Source organism: Camelus bactrianus, chromosome 5 (assembly GCF_048773025.1).
Source record: "Camelus bactrianus isolate YW-2024 breed Bactrian camel chromosome 5, ASM4877302v1, whole genome shotgun sequence".
Taxonomy (NCBI): domain Eukaryota; kingdom Metazoa; phylum Chordata; class Mammalia; order Artiodactyla; family Camelidae; genus Camelus; species Camelus bactrianus.
Window position 1 is genome coordinate 31,601,104 of NC_133543.1, and position 12,693 is coordinate 31,613,796.

Sequence of the window (12,693 nt, forward strand, 5' to 3'; positions counted from 1 at the left end):
GAGGTGGGAGTGCCGATAGATGTCAGAATGACGAGGAATAAAATATGTTTTGAAAAAGCATAATTATTATACTTAGTGCTTTTACAATCAAAATTTCAGAAACTGTCACCCTGTGAAATCCCCTTAGGGGTAGGGATGTGTACCCCTTTTTAAAAGCTGACACACCCTAATTTCTAGTGTCCTCTCTAGTTGTAACCTCTTTTGGATGACTGTATTTTGTGGACAAAGTAAGCTAAGGCTAAGAGAGGTGACATGATAAGTCAGTGTCAGAGCTGGAACTAGACCCCAAGCCTTCTAAATTCCAGGATAATGTTCATTGCATTGCACCATCTATCTGTGACAGTTTCCATTCTACAAACGTGGCCATTAGGCCAGGGGAGCCAGAGCTGGAAAAGCTCACTATTTGGATCCAGATATCCACTCCCTGTTGTGCTGCTTTCTGTCAGAGACTCCTGTTCTGATAGCCAGTGCAGGAAACGTGAGTTTGTAACACTGGCAGGCCTTCCACGATAGTCCCTTATTGGGGCAAATATTATTTTGACCATACCACACTCCAAATCACGACCATATACAACTATGGGAATTCAGAGAGATAAAAACACCAAAGCGATGTATAGCAGCCACATTCTAAGACATCCTATCTACGAACCCGAAGTCATACACACGTTCACAGGCTTTTAAAATTAGCATCTGTTTCTAATTTCCTATTGGTCTATCAATGTGTTGACCTTTTCCCATACACTATTTAATTAACTTATCTATTGCCTTGTGTCTTTCCCAAGCATGCATTTCTCATAAACTTTGAGGCCAGTTTATGAAAATTAAAGAGCACTTTTCCTCAGCACGTTTCCATAGCTATAACTTTTGAGAATGATTTCTTGAGAGATGTTTTGGGAGTTGTATTCTAGGACATACTATCTTCACGGCCTTCCCCCTGGTAGGATGGATACATGATCTTGCCTTGAGAATTGCGTTTGAATTTCTGCTTTCCATATAAAAGACAAATATTCCACTTACAGAAGCTGCAGGAGTAGAGGCCCGGCAGGCTTAGAGCCTCGGCCTGACGGGATGGCATGTCTGGGAGCCATCACGGGAACGAGACCGATTCTCACAGGACACGCTGAGCAGTGGGAGTGAGTGCCTACCAGTTACTTGTGTCTAGTGAGTCTCCTGAGCACTTGAGAGGGAAGGGCCACTGCAGAGGTAATAAATCTTTCCTGAGAAAGTAGTAGAGAGCGTCTCAAGCACTGAATGGGAACCTCAACCTTGTCTGGGGCACCAGCGAGAGTGGGCCTGGGGGAGCCTGCTCCTCCATCCAGGAGCGCTGCTGACTGCGGCCCCGTGGAGCTGTCTCTGTCTGACAAGCTGTGCTCCTGACACTTTCCTGTTACTGTTAGGATGCTGCGAGTCTCTCCTCGGATGGTCTGGGTTTGGAAAGAACACCAACAACAGCAGGTGGATGAATTGACTATCAACGTGTTTGGAGGCCTGAAGACCGGGCTGAAGCTTTTGTAGGATTCAAGGTCCCAGCAACTGGGAAAGAGGCAGCAGCAACAAGAGCGAGGCACGGGAACTGATGGCCTCCATGGGATGCGTTCTCTGATGTGAAAAACTGAGTCAAACGCGGGGTATACAGTACCTCACATAGCTCAGGAAACTAGTTGACATTGCCATCGCCATACATACAGGTGTCTCCCCAGAAGCTGGCCAGTCTTAGGATCTGCCTCCACTTTTATTGCTTTTATTACTGCTGTCTCATAAATTCTTTGTGTTTACACTTATTTCATTACTGGCAAAAATTAAAGATTTTCTTCCCAAAATTTGATTCGGTGTTTATATTTCTTTGGCTGTCTCTACCTCTATTGTTTATTAGCTGTGTGACTTTGGGCAATTTAACTTAAGCCTTGGTCTCTTCATGCATTCATAGGAGACAGTAATTGTGTCTACGAAGAGGACTGTTGTGATAGAAAATGAGATCCCAGAGTAAAAAGCCTCGCCTTGTTCTTGGCACAGGGTCAGAGTTCAACAAGTTATTGTACTTCTACCATGCGGGCGCTTTTGCAAACTTTCATCTATAGTGTATATTTAAAATCTGTATTTACTTATTTATATGAATGTTTTATTGTTTTTATTCCACAGAAGTTATTTATTTTTACCTGACTTCTTGTTTCCACTAAAAATATTATATTTTAAAGCTGGGATAAGTATATTAAGTTTTGTTACCCGAAGTTTGTTGGATATGAAATTTATATACAAGCTGGGTTTATTTCTGAAATCTCTCTATTTTTCTCCCTTCCTATTTTTGACTCTGTAAAGCACTCTTTTAAAAGTCATCACTTCATACACATTCTGAATCTGGTAGGACGTGTTTTCCTGGCTTACTCCCTTGTAAGTGATCTCTTTGATACTCTGCCCATTTATTTATTTATTCTGTATGAATTTTAGAACTACCCTATGGAGATAGATAAAGTAATATTCTGGCATCTTAATTAGAATCTTGTTAAATTCACGAATTATCTTAAGAGAGATTCTCATTTCTATCACATTATTTATTCTTTCCTGTCAGGGGCATATATATTTACATTTATTTGAATCTTCCCTACTTTCCCATTACCTTTGTTATTTTCTTCAGCAAAGGACTTAGAGACAGAAGACTTCAGTTTCAAATCAGGGTCTTGGGAAACTGACTTCCCCAATCACATTCTTGGAAAACGATTATATGCTTATTTCTAAGAATCATGTGAAGGTGGCTCTGTCTACTGAAAATCTATCTCAGATCCATGCTATTTCAATGGGGTGAATATAAATAATTTTCCTCAAAGTTATCTAAAAATGTTACATACAACATCAACAAGGGTATGGTATAGTGAAATGTAGTTTTTTATATGTACTTTTTTTTTAACATTTTTTATTGATTTTTAATCATTTTACAATATTGTGTCAAATTCCAGTGTAGAGCACAATTTTTCAGTTATACATGAACATATATATATTCATTGTCACATTTTTTTCTCTGTGAGCTACTATAAGATCTTGTGTATATTTCCCTGTGCTATACAGTATAATCTTGCTTATCTATTCTACAATTTTGAAATCCCGTCAATATATACTTTTATTGAAGTATATAGTCAGTTTACAATGTTGTGTCAATTTCTGGTGTACAGCACAATGCTTCAGTCATACAGGAACATACATATATTCATTTTCATATTCGTTTTAACCATAAGTTACTATAAGATATTGAATATAGCTCCCTGTGCTATACAGTATAAGCTTGTTTATCAATTTTACATATATTAGTTAGTTTCTGCAAATCTCAAAAATGCGTTTGCTTCTCAGATGGCAAGATTCTAGAGGAGAGGAACACATTGTCTTCTTGTGTTGTCCACAATACGGTGCCAGACCACAATAGGAACTCAATAAATACTTCAATGTTAGGAGATTAAGTAAATAGTGGTAACATTTAAAAAAAATTAAAAGAAAAAGGATTAGGTTTGAGGAAAGGTATGGTCTGGAGAGAGTGAGTTTATTTAACCTGACTGGTACATTTATCTCATATAATTGTCTTATAATTCAATATTGATCAATATATTAACAGTTTTCCTTCTGCTGGGTCGCCCCTGTAGCAACATGTTATACCTTTATGTTAGTGTGACATAAGTTATTTGTGTTCCTAAAATCTTTCTATTATTTCGCCCTTAGTGTAGTTGCTCTACTGAGAATGAGATTGTATCTGGGAGCTGAGTGAAAAGGGAGATGGGAGGGGAGGGAAATACTGTACAATTATCCAATATTTGCCTCCAGAGCGAAGGATCAAAAATATGCCAAGATCACTGTAATATCCATTGCCATGCCAGATACTAACCAGAGGCTTTCCACATGCTGTTCTTAACCTCAGATTAAAGGCGAACCAGAAAGACTTCTGTCCACCAAAACTATAGTCCAGGTTTTGACTTTCTTTGCAATCTTCTGCTCCCCTTTCCCCACCCAGGCCTAAAGCTAAAACTCCCCTCACAACATAGGGAAAGAAGAATCCTGTGGTAAGGCTTTGGCTGTTCATAGAAAAAAAAAAATTTTTTTTTGTTTAGAATGATCATTTGTGAGAAATTATTCAGCATACAAACACATTCCATTGATTTGCTATCTTAAGCATTTGCTTTAAAAAAAAAAAAGAAAGAAGGAAAAAACACCATCTCAAGGGCTAACAATGTGACCTCGTCATGAGAACTAGCCAAAGCTAAAATATTTGCATGGAGGAGCTTCTAGGCTTTTTGGTTCATTTGAAACATGGAGTCTGACGGATGCTTTATGTGGCACACTGACCTTTCAATTTTCTGGATTAAAAATAATTAAAATAATGGCCAGAATGAACTTTGAAGGTCCAGCATCATTAATGTCTTCTTCAGATCCAAAATGACTCAAGGCTCGCTCCACACAGAAACTCTGAAGAGAAGTCCAGGAGTCTTATAATAAAATCTGCACTGAGTTTAGAAAGCACTTCCCCCAAATTGCATAATTGTGTTTGAAGTCTTCCATATAACTAGGGCAGGTGGCTTGTTATTATTTCTCTTTCCCATCTCCTCCTTTGGCCTGCACAGATGAATTAACGGAGGTCAACCTAGAAAGCTAAGGACCCCGTATCAAATCTGATTTTCTGACTGTAATTCTTACACGTCAGAGTTTCTCAGTCTTGGTACTGTTGACATGTTAGGTTGGATAACTGTTTTGGGGGGTCATCCTGTGCACTGCAGGGTGTTTAGCAGTACCCCTGGCCTCTACCCCTAGATGCTAGTAGCACCCTCCACCCAACAGCTGAAACAGCCAAGATGTTCTGGGCATTGCTAAATATCCCCTGGGGGTGGAGGGCAAAACCACTTTGGATTGACCTCCTAAGCTTTCCAAAAAGCTGTCACCGTAAGTGATAATTAAGTCCATTCCCACAGAGACCAACTCGACATCATATCAACTCTGCCTAACGGGACATGGCTGATAGACCTGTCTTCAGACACTAGCTGGGTTGTCTCCAGCAAGAAGACTGTGGGCAATACTCTAATATTCATTAAGAGTTCTTTATTCAGCTGGGATAGACTCACCCAGGTCAAGGCAGACTTCTTGGATAGGCTTGGTTTTCTCTCTAGTGAGCCACAGATCATGATGCATATTAAAGAACTGTGGTGGTCAACAGTGCTGTTCATCAAATATTTCTCCTCTCCTCAACTCTGGTCTCAAAGTAGGATTAAATTCCTGCCCCCAGATCCCCCGTTTATGGTTGGGCAGTGCCCTGCAACAAGTTTTGGCCAAAGAGTTGAGTAGAGCCCTGTGACACTTTTAGGCTAGATCACCAAGTTGCTCATCAAAGACCCTCCCAGCTTCCTCTTCCACCTGGCACAGCAACAGGCAATGTCTGTGATGTGGTTGTTTGGGTCTCTCTATAAGCCCGGGTCCCTGAGTGGCCATGTGAGTAGAACGCTGCTGCCCGCCTGCAGTAAACGTACAGCATGAATAAAAGGTAAGTGTGTTAAGTGTTTTAAGCCACTGAGATACCACAGTTGTTAGCTTAGCCTAACTTAGCTTATTCTGACTGATATAAGAGCTGAAAGATGAGAACAGATTGAAAAATAGATTTATGTTAAGTCCAGGTCATGTATATGTGAAAACAGAAAATATAATATAAAACCGCTTAGAACTTCCTTAAGTCTTAGGGGTCTCTATTTTCATTCATTAGCTCTCTAATATTTGGAAATCATTTCAGTGTAGGTTTTTATATACCCAGTATGGTACCTCAACTGTATTATTCTATTACACCAAACTTATTCTTTCATTCATTCATTCAAACAGTATTTATCGAACACTAAATATATGCCAGAGGTTATTTGGAATATCTTTCCACTTCATATTGTTTTTGCACCTTTCTTGTGATGAAGACAGATGGCAGAAAGAAGAGGGAGTTCACTTTAATATCTAAGGAGTGATATACTTGGGAAATGATTTTGAGGTTTTGGGTTTTTTGTCTGTTTTTAAACTTTCCATTTGCAAAGAGATTATTAGAGAAAATAGAAATGATTTCATACAAGTAGCCAGGAATCTCCCACCATTATCACCTCCTGGTTTCTTCCTTGTAAGGGGGTGATTGTAAGAGGGGGACTTCCCTGTAGAGTGTAATGTCACAGACGTGGACTGACGAGGCTTGATAACCGAATGGATGGCAAGTGGCTTAACCTCCTTGTGCCTTACTTTTCTCAGCTGTAAAATGATAATCACAACAGTGCCTAATCACAGGGCTGAAGAATAAATAAGGCAATGCTAAAGGACTTAGAACAGTACCTAGCACATGCTAAGTGCTCTGGTAACTGATGAATAAAGCACTGCAGCTGGACTACAAGTTGCAAACATCACAGAAGGTGTTTGTTTTAGTCACCATTTCATCCTGAGTATCTAATTCAGTGCTTGGCCTAAAGGAGATATTTAAAAGACATTTATTAAACACGTATAGAAGTGAGGAAAGGTGAGGAGACTGACTCCCGGGTTCTACTCCCAATCTTGCCGCTGTCTACTGCCCTCTCACCCACTGCGCCCAGCTGTGAGAACCTGGAAGAGTCGCTGGCCTAGACCTCACTCCTCTTCTGTAGAATGAACAGATGATACATAACAAGTATAAACTATGTAGCTAGAACTAGAATTGATAATCTACCACACTTTTCAGAAAAAGGATGATAAAAACCTTACAACACAATTTGAAAATAACCAACAGTATGGAGACTACAAAATTGCTCTATTATAGTTTAAACATTTTCAAAAGAAACTTAATGGAGATTGTTTGCATCATCAAAAAGGGCAGCAAAACTCATAGGCACTGATGCTGTCACTCAGAGATGGGCTAGCTTGTAGGGAAGGGGAAATAAGTTAGATAAAAAGCAATTCATGTACAAACTTGCAACCAGAGTAAGAATAAGTCCTGGAGATCAAAAGTATAGCATAGCGGTTATAGCCAACAACACTGTATTCTATACTTCAAAACTGGGCTAAGAAGACCGGACCTTAAATGTTCCTACCACAAATAAGAAATAATTATGTAATGTGAAAGAGGCCTGAGCTAAAACGACACTGGTAATCATATTGCAATATATAAATGTGTCAAATTATCACCCTGTACACCTTAAGTTTATACAATGTTATATGTAAGTCATAGCTCAAAAGAAAGAGTAATTAAGGGTCCTGCAGTCATGCATGAAACCTTTCTTAGTTTTCCAGTACATTTAGGTTTGTATGTGAAAGAGCAAAACTTGACTCACAAGCAGTATAACCAGAGTTAAGCCTTCAAAGGCTCAGTTTTTCCATCTATCAAATGGGATAATAGTACCTACTCCATTGGGATTATCATGAGCATTACATGAAATAACCTGGCAAAGGACCAAGAAAGAAGCAAACTTCCAATAAATAGTAGCAACTAACAGGATAATAAGTATTACTGCAATTATTAACAAGAAAATCACTTCCTCACAAATGTTAACAGCATTCAGAATGATCTGTTTGGCTGATGCTACACAGTATATAAGTTAGTATTATGGTATGGATTTTAGATATGCTAATATAGCACCTAGAAGAGTGCACCTAGATTACAGCCAGGTAATCCTTTGTGTGAAGTGCTGGATGGTGAGTGGAGGAAAAAAAATGTTTAAACTTAAAGAAACAATTAGGTCAGAAAACAAGAAAATGGAAAGGTAGCACAGGACAGTGGTTAAAAATACTACCTAGTTATGTGGCCTCACTTAATTTCTCTGTGCCTCTGTTTCCTCACCCAAGAAAAATGGAGGCAGTGCTATTGGACAGGACTGTTATGAAGTTAAAGAGCTCACATTTATAAAGGGCTTAGAACAACGCCTGGAAGACAGCAAGGGCTGTATTGGTGTTTGTTAAGCAAGAACAGTGATATGCATGGCTAAGTCACATGGAATGCCCTGTCAGGAAACCTCTGGAATACAGCCTGGCAAGGTGGCCTTCCAGGAGCACCACCTGGAATGCCACCAGGCTCATTCATCCAGTCAACAACTTGGGCTCTTCCTCTGTGCAGGTGAAGTGTTGTAGCCTTAACAAGACTTGCTTCAGGGGGGGAGGGTGTAGCTCAAGTGGTAGAGGGCATGCTTAGCATGCCCAGGGTCCTGGGTTCAATCCCCAGTACCTCTTCTCAAAATAAACAGAAAAATACCCCAATTACCTCCCTCTCTCCTACCCCCCCCCAAAACAAACAAATAAAAAAAAAAGACAACAAATAAAGTTATATTAAAAAAAAAAGAAAAGAGTTGATTCACATTTGAAATGACAGATGGGTCAGACGCAATTGAGATTGGGAGAAGTGTGTGCGGAGGTAACATGACTCCCCCTGTAGGTTTCCACCATGCTCCGTAACCATCCCACATCCTGTAATTATACGCAAGGGTCTCCGCAGGCAGGGCTCCCTGAGGTGCACACTGGGTCCCGTTCCCTGTGCAATCCCCCTTCCACAGTGCTCAGTAAGTTTGGGTTGAGGGGAAGCCAAAGAAAGATTGAGTCTGTAATTACTGAGCACTCAGTTCTTGGGCCGCTAATTGCTCCCCATCCCACTTTCAGTTCCCCATACTGCTCTAAATAGCTCATTGTTAACGCGTGGGAAGGGAGAGCAGTGATCCCAAGAACACGACCCTTTGAGTAACAACCTCGTCTTCCTTGGAATGGTAGCTTAACATTACCCAGGAGTAAAACTGGCTGAGAAGCCTTCTGTGTAGGGACATCTCCCAGCCACTTCTCTCAGTCCATCCACCAACACCTCAAAACTGATACAAACAAAACTGAACTCACCGGCTTTTGAAAATGAACTGAGTTTTCCTTCCTTCCTTTTCCACAGCCATCCGTCTACCAAATGCTTCTCTGCGTTTTCCTCGACAATCTCTCTCTCACACATCCAGCCCTCACTAGTCTCTCTGCCATCACCTCACAGAATCCCACTTGGATGACCGCTGTCAAGTTTTACTGCAATTCTGCCTGCTTATCACTGCAAGATAAATCTTCCTAAAATATGCATTTCATCATATTTCTTTCCAGTTCAGGATGAGGCTCCCAATTTTTTCCCTTTACCTCATCTACTCTGGTTATGCTGCAAACTTTGGCCCCGCCCTGCCTGTGTAAGTATTACTAAGTTCTGCATCTAGAACCTTCTATCCCACTCAGCATGGTGACCTCACAGTACAAATCACTGACATGGTTCTCTCATTTAAGGACAATAAACAAGATTTGCTTTTATATGCTTTGCCCATGTCGTTTCCCCTTTTGGAATGTCCTAACCCTTGGGCTCTTCAAGTGCCAGCTCTTCAATTAACAGTCTACTCGAAGCCACATGGGTCAGTACTAGTAGATACTAATATTTTCTTGTGTTTCTCTCTCTGGTCCTGTGCTTATGCAAAAAATGTTCCCTCCTCAAGAAAACTACAAATTGCTTGAAGACCAGGAGTTTACATTATTTTTATTTTTTTATCCAACAAATATTCATTGAGTTCCAGCCTTACCCACTAGGCTTTGAGGCACAGTGATGAACAAGACAGTCATAACCCTTGTCCCCCCAGCACCTACATTCTAGTGTGTATGTGTCTGTGTGTGTGCAGAGAGTGGGAGGCAGTGAGACAAGAAATTGTACATAATTATATGATTAGAAACTGAATTAAGCACCATGAAGTAAAAGTATAAAGTGACATGAGACCATGATAAAGCTTCACATTGAAAGAAAATGTCCCCGAGCTGAGACCAAATGAATACAATACAAAAAGGCAAATGTTTAAAGGTCTAGAGGATCTTGGAACCTTAGAGGAGCTGAAGAAAGGCTGGTGTCCTAAGCATAGGGGCCAGAGGAGGAGCCACAGCAGATGAGGCTACTGGTACAAGCTGGGTGTATGTGTTCCCATCGTACCAGAATCAAAAAGTGTATCTGGAGGAAACTCTCATTTGAAAGGACACATGCACCCCAATGTTCACAGCAGCACGATTTACAGTAGTCAAGACATGGAAGCAACCTAAATGTCCATGGACAGATGACTGGATAAAGAAGCTGTGGTATATTTATACAATGGAATACTACTCAGCCCTAAAAAGGAGTGAAATAATGCCATTGACAGTAACATGGATGGACCTAGAGGATATCATACTAAGTGATGTAAGTCAGTCAGAGAAAGACAAATATCATATGATATCACCTATATGTGGAATCTTTAAAAAAAAAAAGACACACAAACTTACTTATAAGACAGGAAGAGACTCACAGACATGGAAAACAAACTTATGGTTAAGGTGGGGGAAGGGAGGAGGGAGGGATAAATTAGAAGTTTGGGATTGGCTGACACAAATTGCTATGTACAGAATAGATAAACAACAAGGTCCTTCTGTGTAGCACAGAGAACTCTATTCAGTGGCTTGTAAGAACATGTAATGAAATACATGTATATGTATTTATGTATATATATAACTGAATCACTATGCTGTATACCAGAAACTAACACAACATTTTAAATCGATTATACTTCAATTAAAAAAAAGTACTAAGTAAGGGTAAACTTAAAGGGGTCCTTAAAGTCATAAGGCACGATGGCAGAGGTCATTTCTGAACTTTTGCTGTCTGTGTAAATATATATATATTTAGTTGAATTTCTGAAGCTTAAAAAATATGAACACATAAGTGCTTAGGACAGTGGTCAGGATGGTCATCTCACTGACCTAGACACACCCAGTGAGGATGCAGGGTGAAGGAAACGGCTCTGAAAAGGCTCCGTGTGGCATTAAGGATGAGAAGACCTACCAGCTTCCGATTTTTGTCTGTTTTCTCAAGTTCAATAAGAAAAGGCCCAGAACAATGACAACTATGATATGTGTCTACTCCACATTGCAAGTTTGATGCCAAAATGCTTTACACAGGCCACCTAACAGATGGTAATGTATTTCAGCCATTACCAATGTGAGCGGGATTCAAACCAGTGACCCCAGAGGTGAGAGGCTGTATATCCAATTACAAACTCCCACTTTCCTTAAGTGTTAAGATGCCTAAAGCAATATATTTTATTTACATCAAGATGCACTGTATAAACTATATTTGATAAAAGAGATGACTTCACTTTCTCAACTTAAATCAAAGAATGCTTACTTAAGTATTTTTTTAATTGAATCACACTTTAATGCCGTCATATAATCTTTCGGTTAACAGAGCTCATCTTGATTATTCTAACAAAAGGAGACATGGAAATTAATACTTAAGTTGTACAGCTTATGTCACCTATAAAAATACACACTAGAAAATTCAAAAGAGATACCTGGGACATCTGTGAAGGTTTCTCCAAGGACAGACACATGGAAATTGAGTCCTAAGTCCTTAAGATGCATCAATACCTTAAAAAAGCTCTCTGGATCTTTATCATGCTCCCTGGAAATAAACACACAAAATATAACTTGTGATAACTTAGGGTATGTGTTAGGAAAAGTGTTTCCACTTCCCACAGTACCAGTTCCTCTCATGGTCTCCTGTTCTCTAGGAGAGCCTCTGGCATCCAAGCAGAGATCTTCCCCTACCCTTATACTGAAGCTTCAGCATTGAGTGTTCTCATGAATGTAACTTCTCTGTCATGGCTCAGAACCCAGTCCTACTGAAGTCTTAACGGCTCTGCACCTTTTATGAAGGGAGACAGCTATCATGTTTTTCATGTTTTGGTTAGACCGTCGAAAGGCTAGTGTATTTTCCTTTCTCCTAAAATGGTTAATTTTCCACTTAACACAGGTTTTTAACAAAAGAAAAGACCAGTCTTCAAAGGACGATTCTCTACTGATCATGAGAATGTACCAAAGATGCTTTTCATTTCCATGAGTCTGAATACCTCCCTCTCACATTTACTGAGCCTCTTTGTGCCTATAAGGAACACACAATTTAGGGAGCGAGATTACAGACTCTCTCACTAATCTCTCATTTTAAATAATTGAATGGAGAATTATAAATACATCATAGGGGGTAGGCCTGAGTCTAAGTCCGCTGAGTATTAACTTAGGAGTGGAGGTTAGTCAACACACAAAAGAATAGTAATAAAGATAATTCTTTCATTTATCAGAAGCTTTGAAAAACATGGATTATTTTTGTTTGTTTAGCTTGTCAGTCTTCTTGGTAATGACAGACTGAGAGGCTAAAGGACATTAAAACAAACAAAAAAAATCACCAATTTAAGAAATCACATTAAAATGGAATGAGTTATTTTTTACATTTAAGGTGTGAATATTTCAGTATTTCTTGCATTTAATTCCACTGTTTTAAATTATTTTATTTCAGACAGATGTGGACCAGATGTCTTCAAAATATTTGGTTTTTTTTTTTATTTATAATTCAGAATTTTAACTTATTTTCTACATTACAGAGAAATAGTTATATATCAGCAATTGAATTTCTCATTTACCAACTAATTATGTAAAATAAATCTGTAAATTGATCAAACTGCTATATGAAATATGAAAATTACATCATTCAGGAAATCTCATGAAAAATGACATCTGCAACCCTAAATGTGTTAATTCACAATTCAGTCAATATTTTCAGTATCAAGAATTAAAACAAATGCATCTTCTGATTAACATTTTAAAACGGCATTTATAATCTGATGGAATTGTAAGATCTTATAGAATTACAGTTTTGTAACT

General features: G+C 39.1%; 1 protein-coding gene across 11 annotated transcripts in view; it reads right to left on the reverse strand.

Moving 5' to 3' along the window:
- GTDC1 (glycosyltransferase like domain containing 1) overlaps nt 1-12,693 on the reverse strand; it is a 348,183-nt gene that overhangs the window by 14,891 nt on the left and 320,599 nt on the right. For 9 of the 11 annotated variants that reach the window (XM_074363598.1, XM_074363595.1, XM_074363596.1 and 6 more), the window contains one exon: nt 11,328-11,437. The exons of the other annotated variants lie outside the window; for them this stretch is intronic. In XM_074363598.1, coding sequence (XP_074219699.1) covers nt 11,328-11,437 — 110 coding nt within the window. The remainder of the gene's footprint in view (nt 1-11,327; nt 11,438-12,693) is intronic. 11 annotated transcript variants of the gene reach the window in all.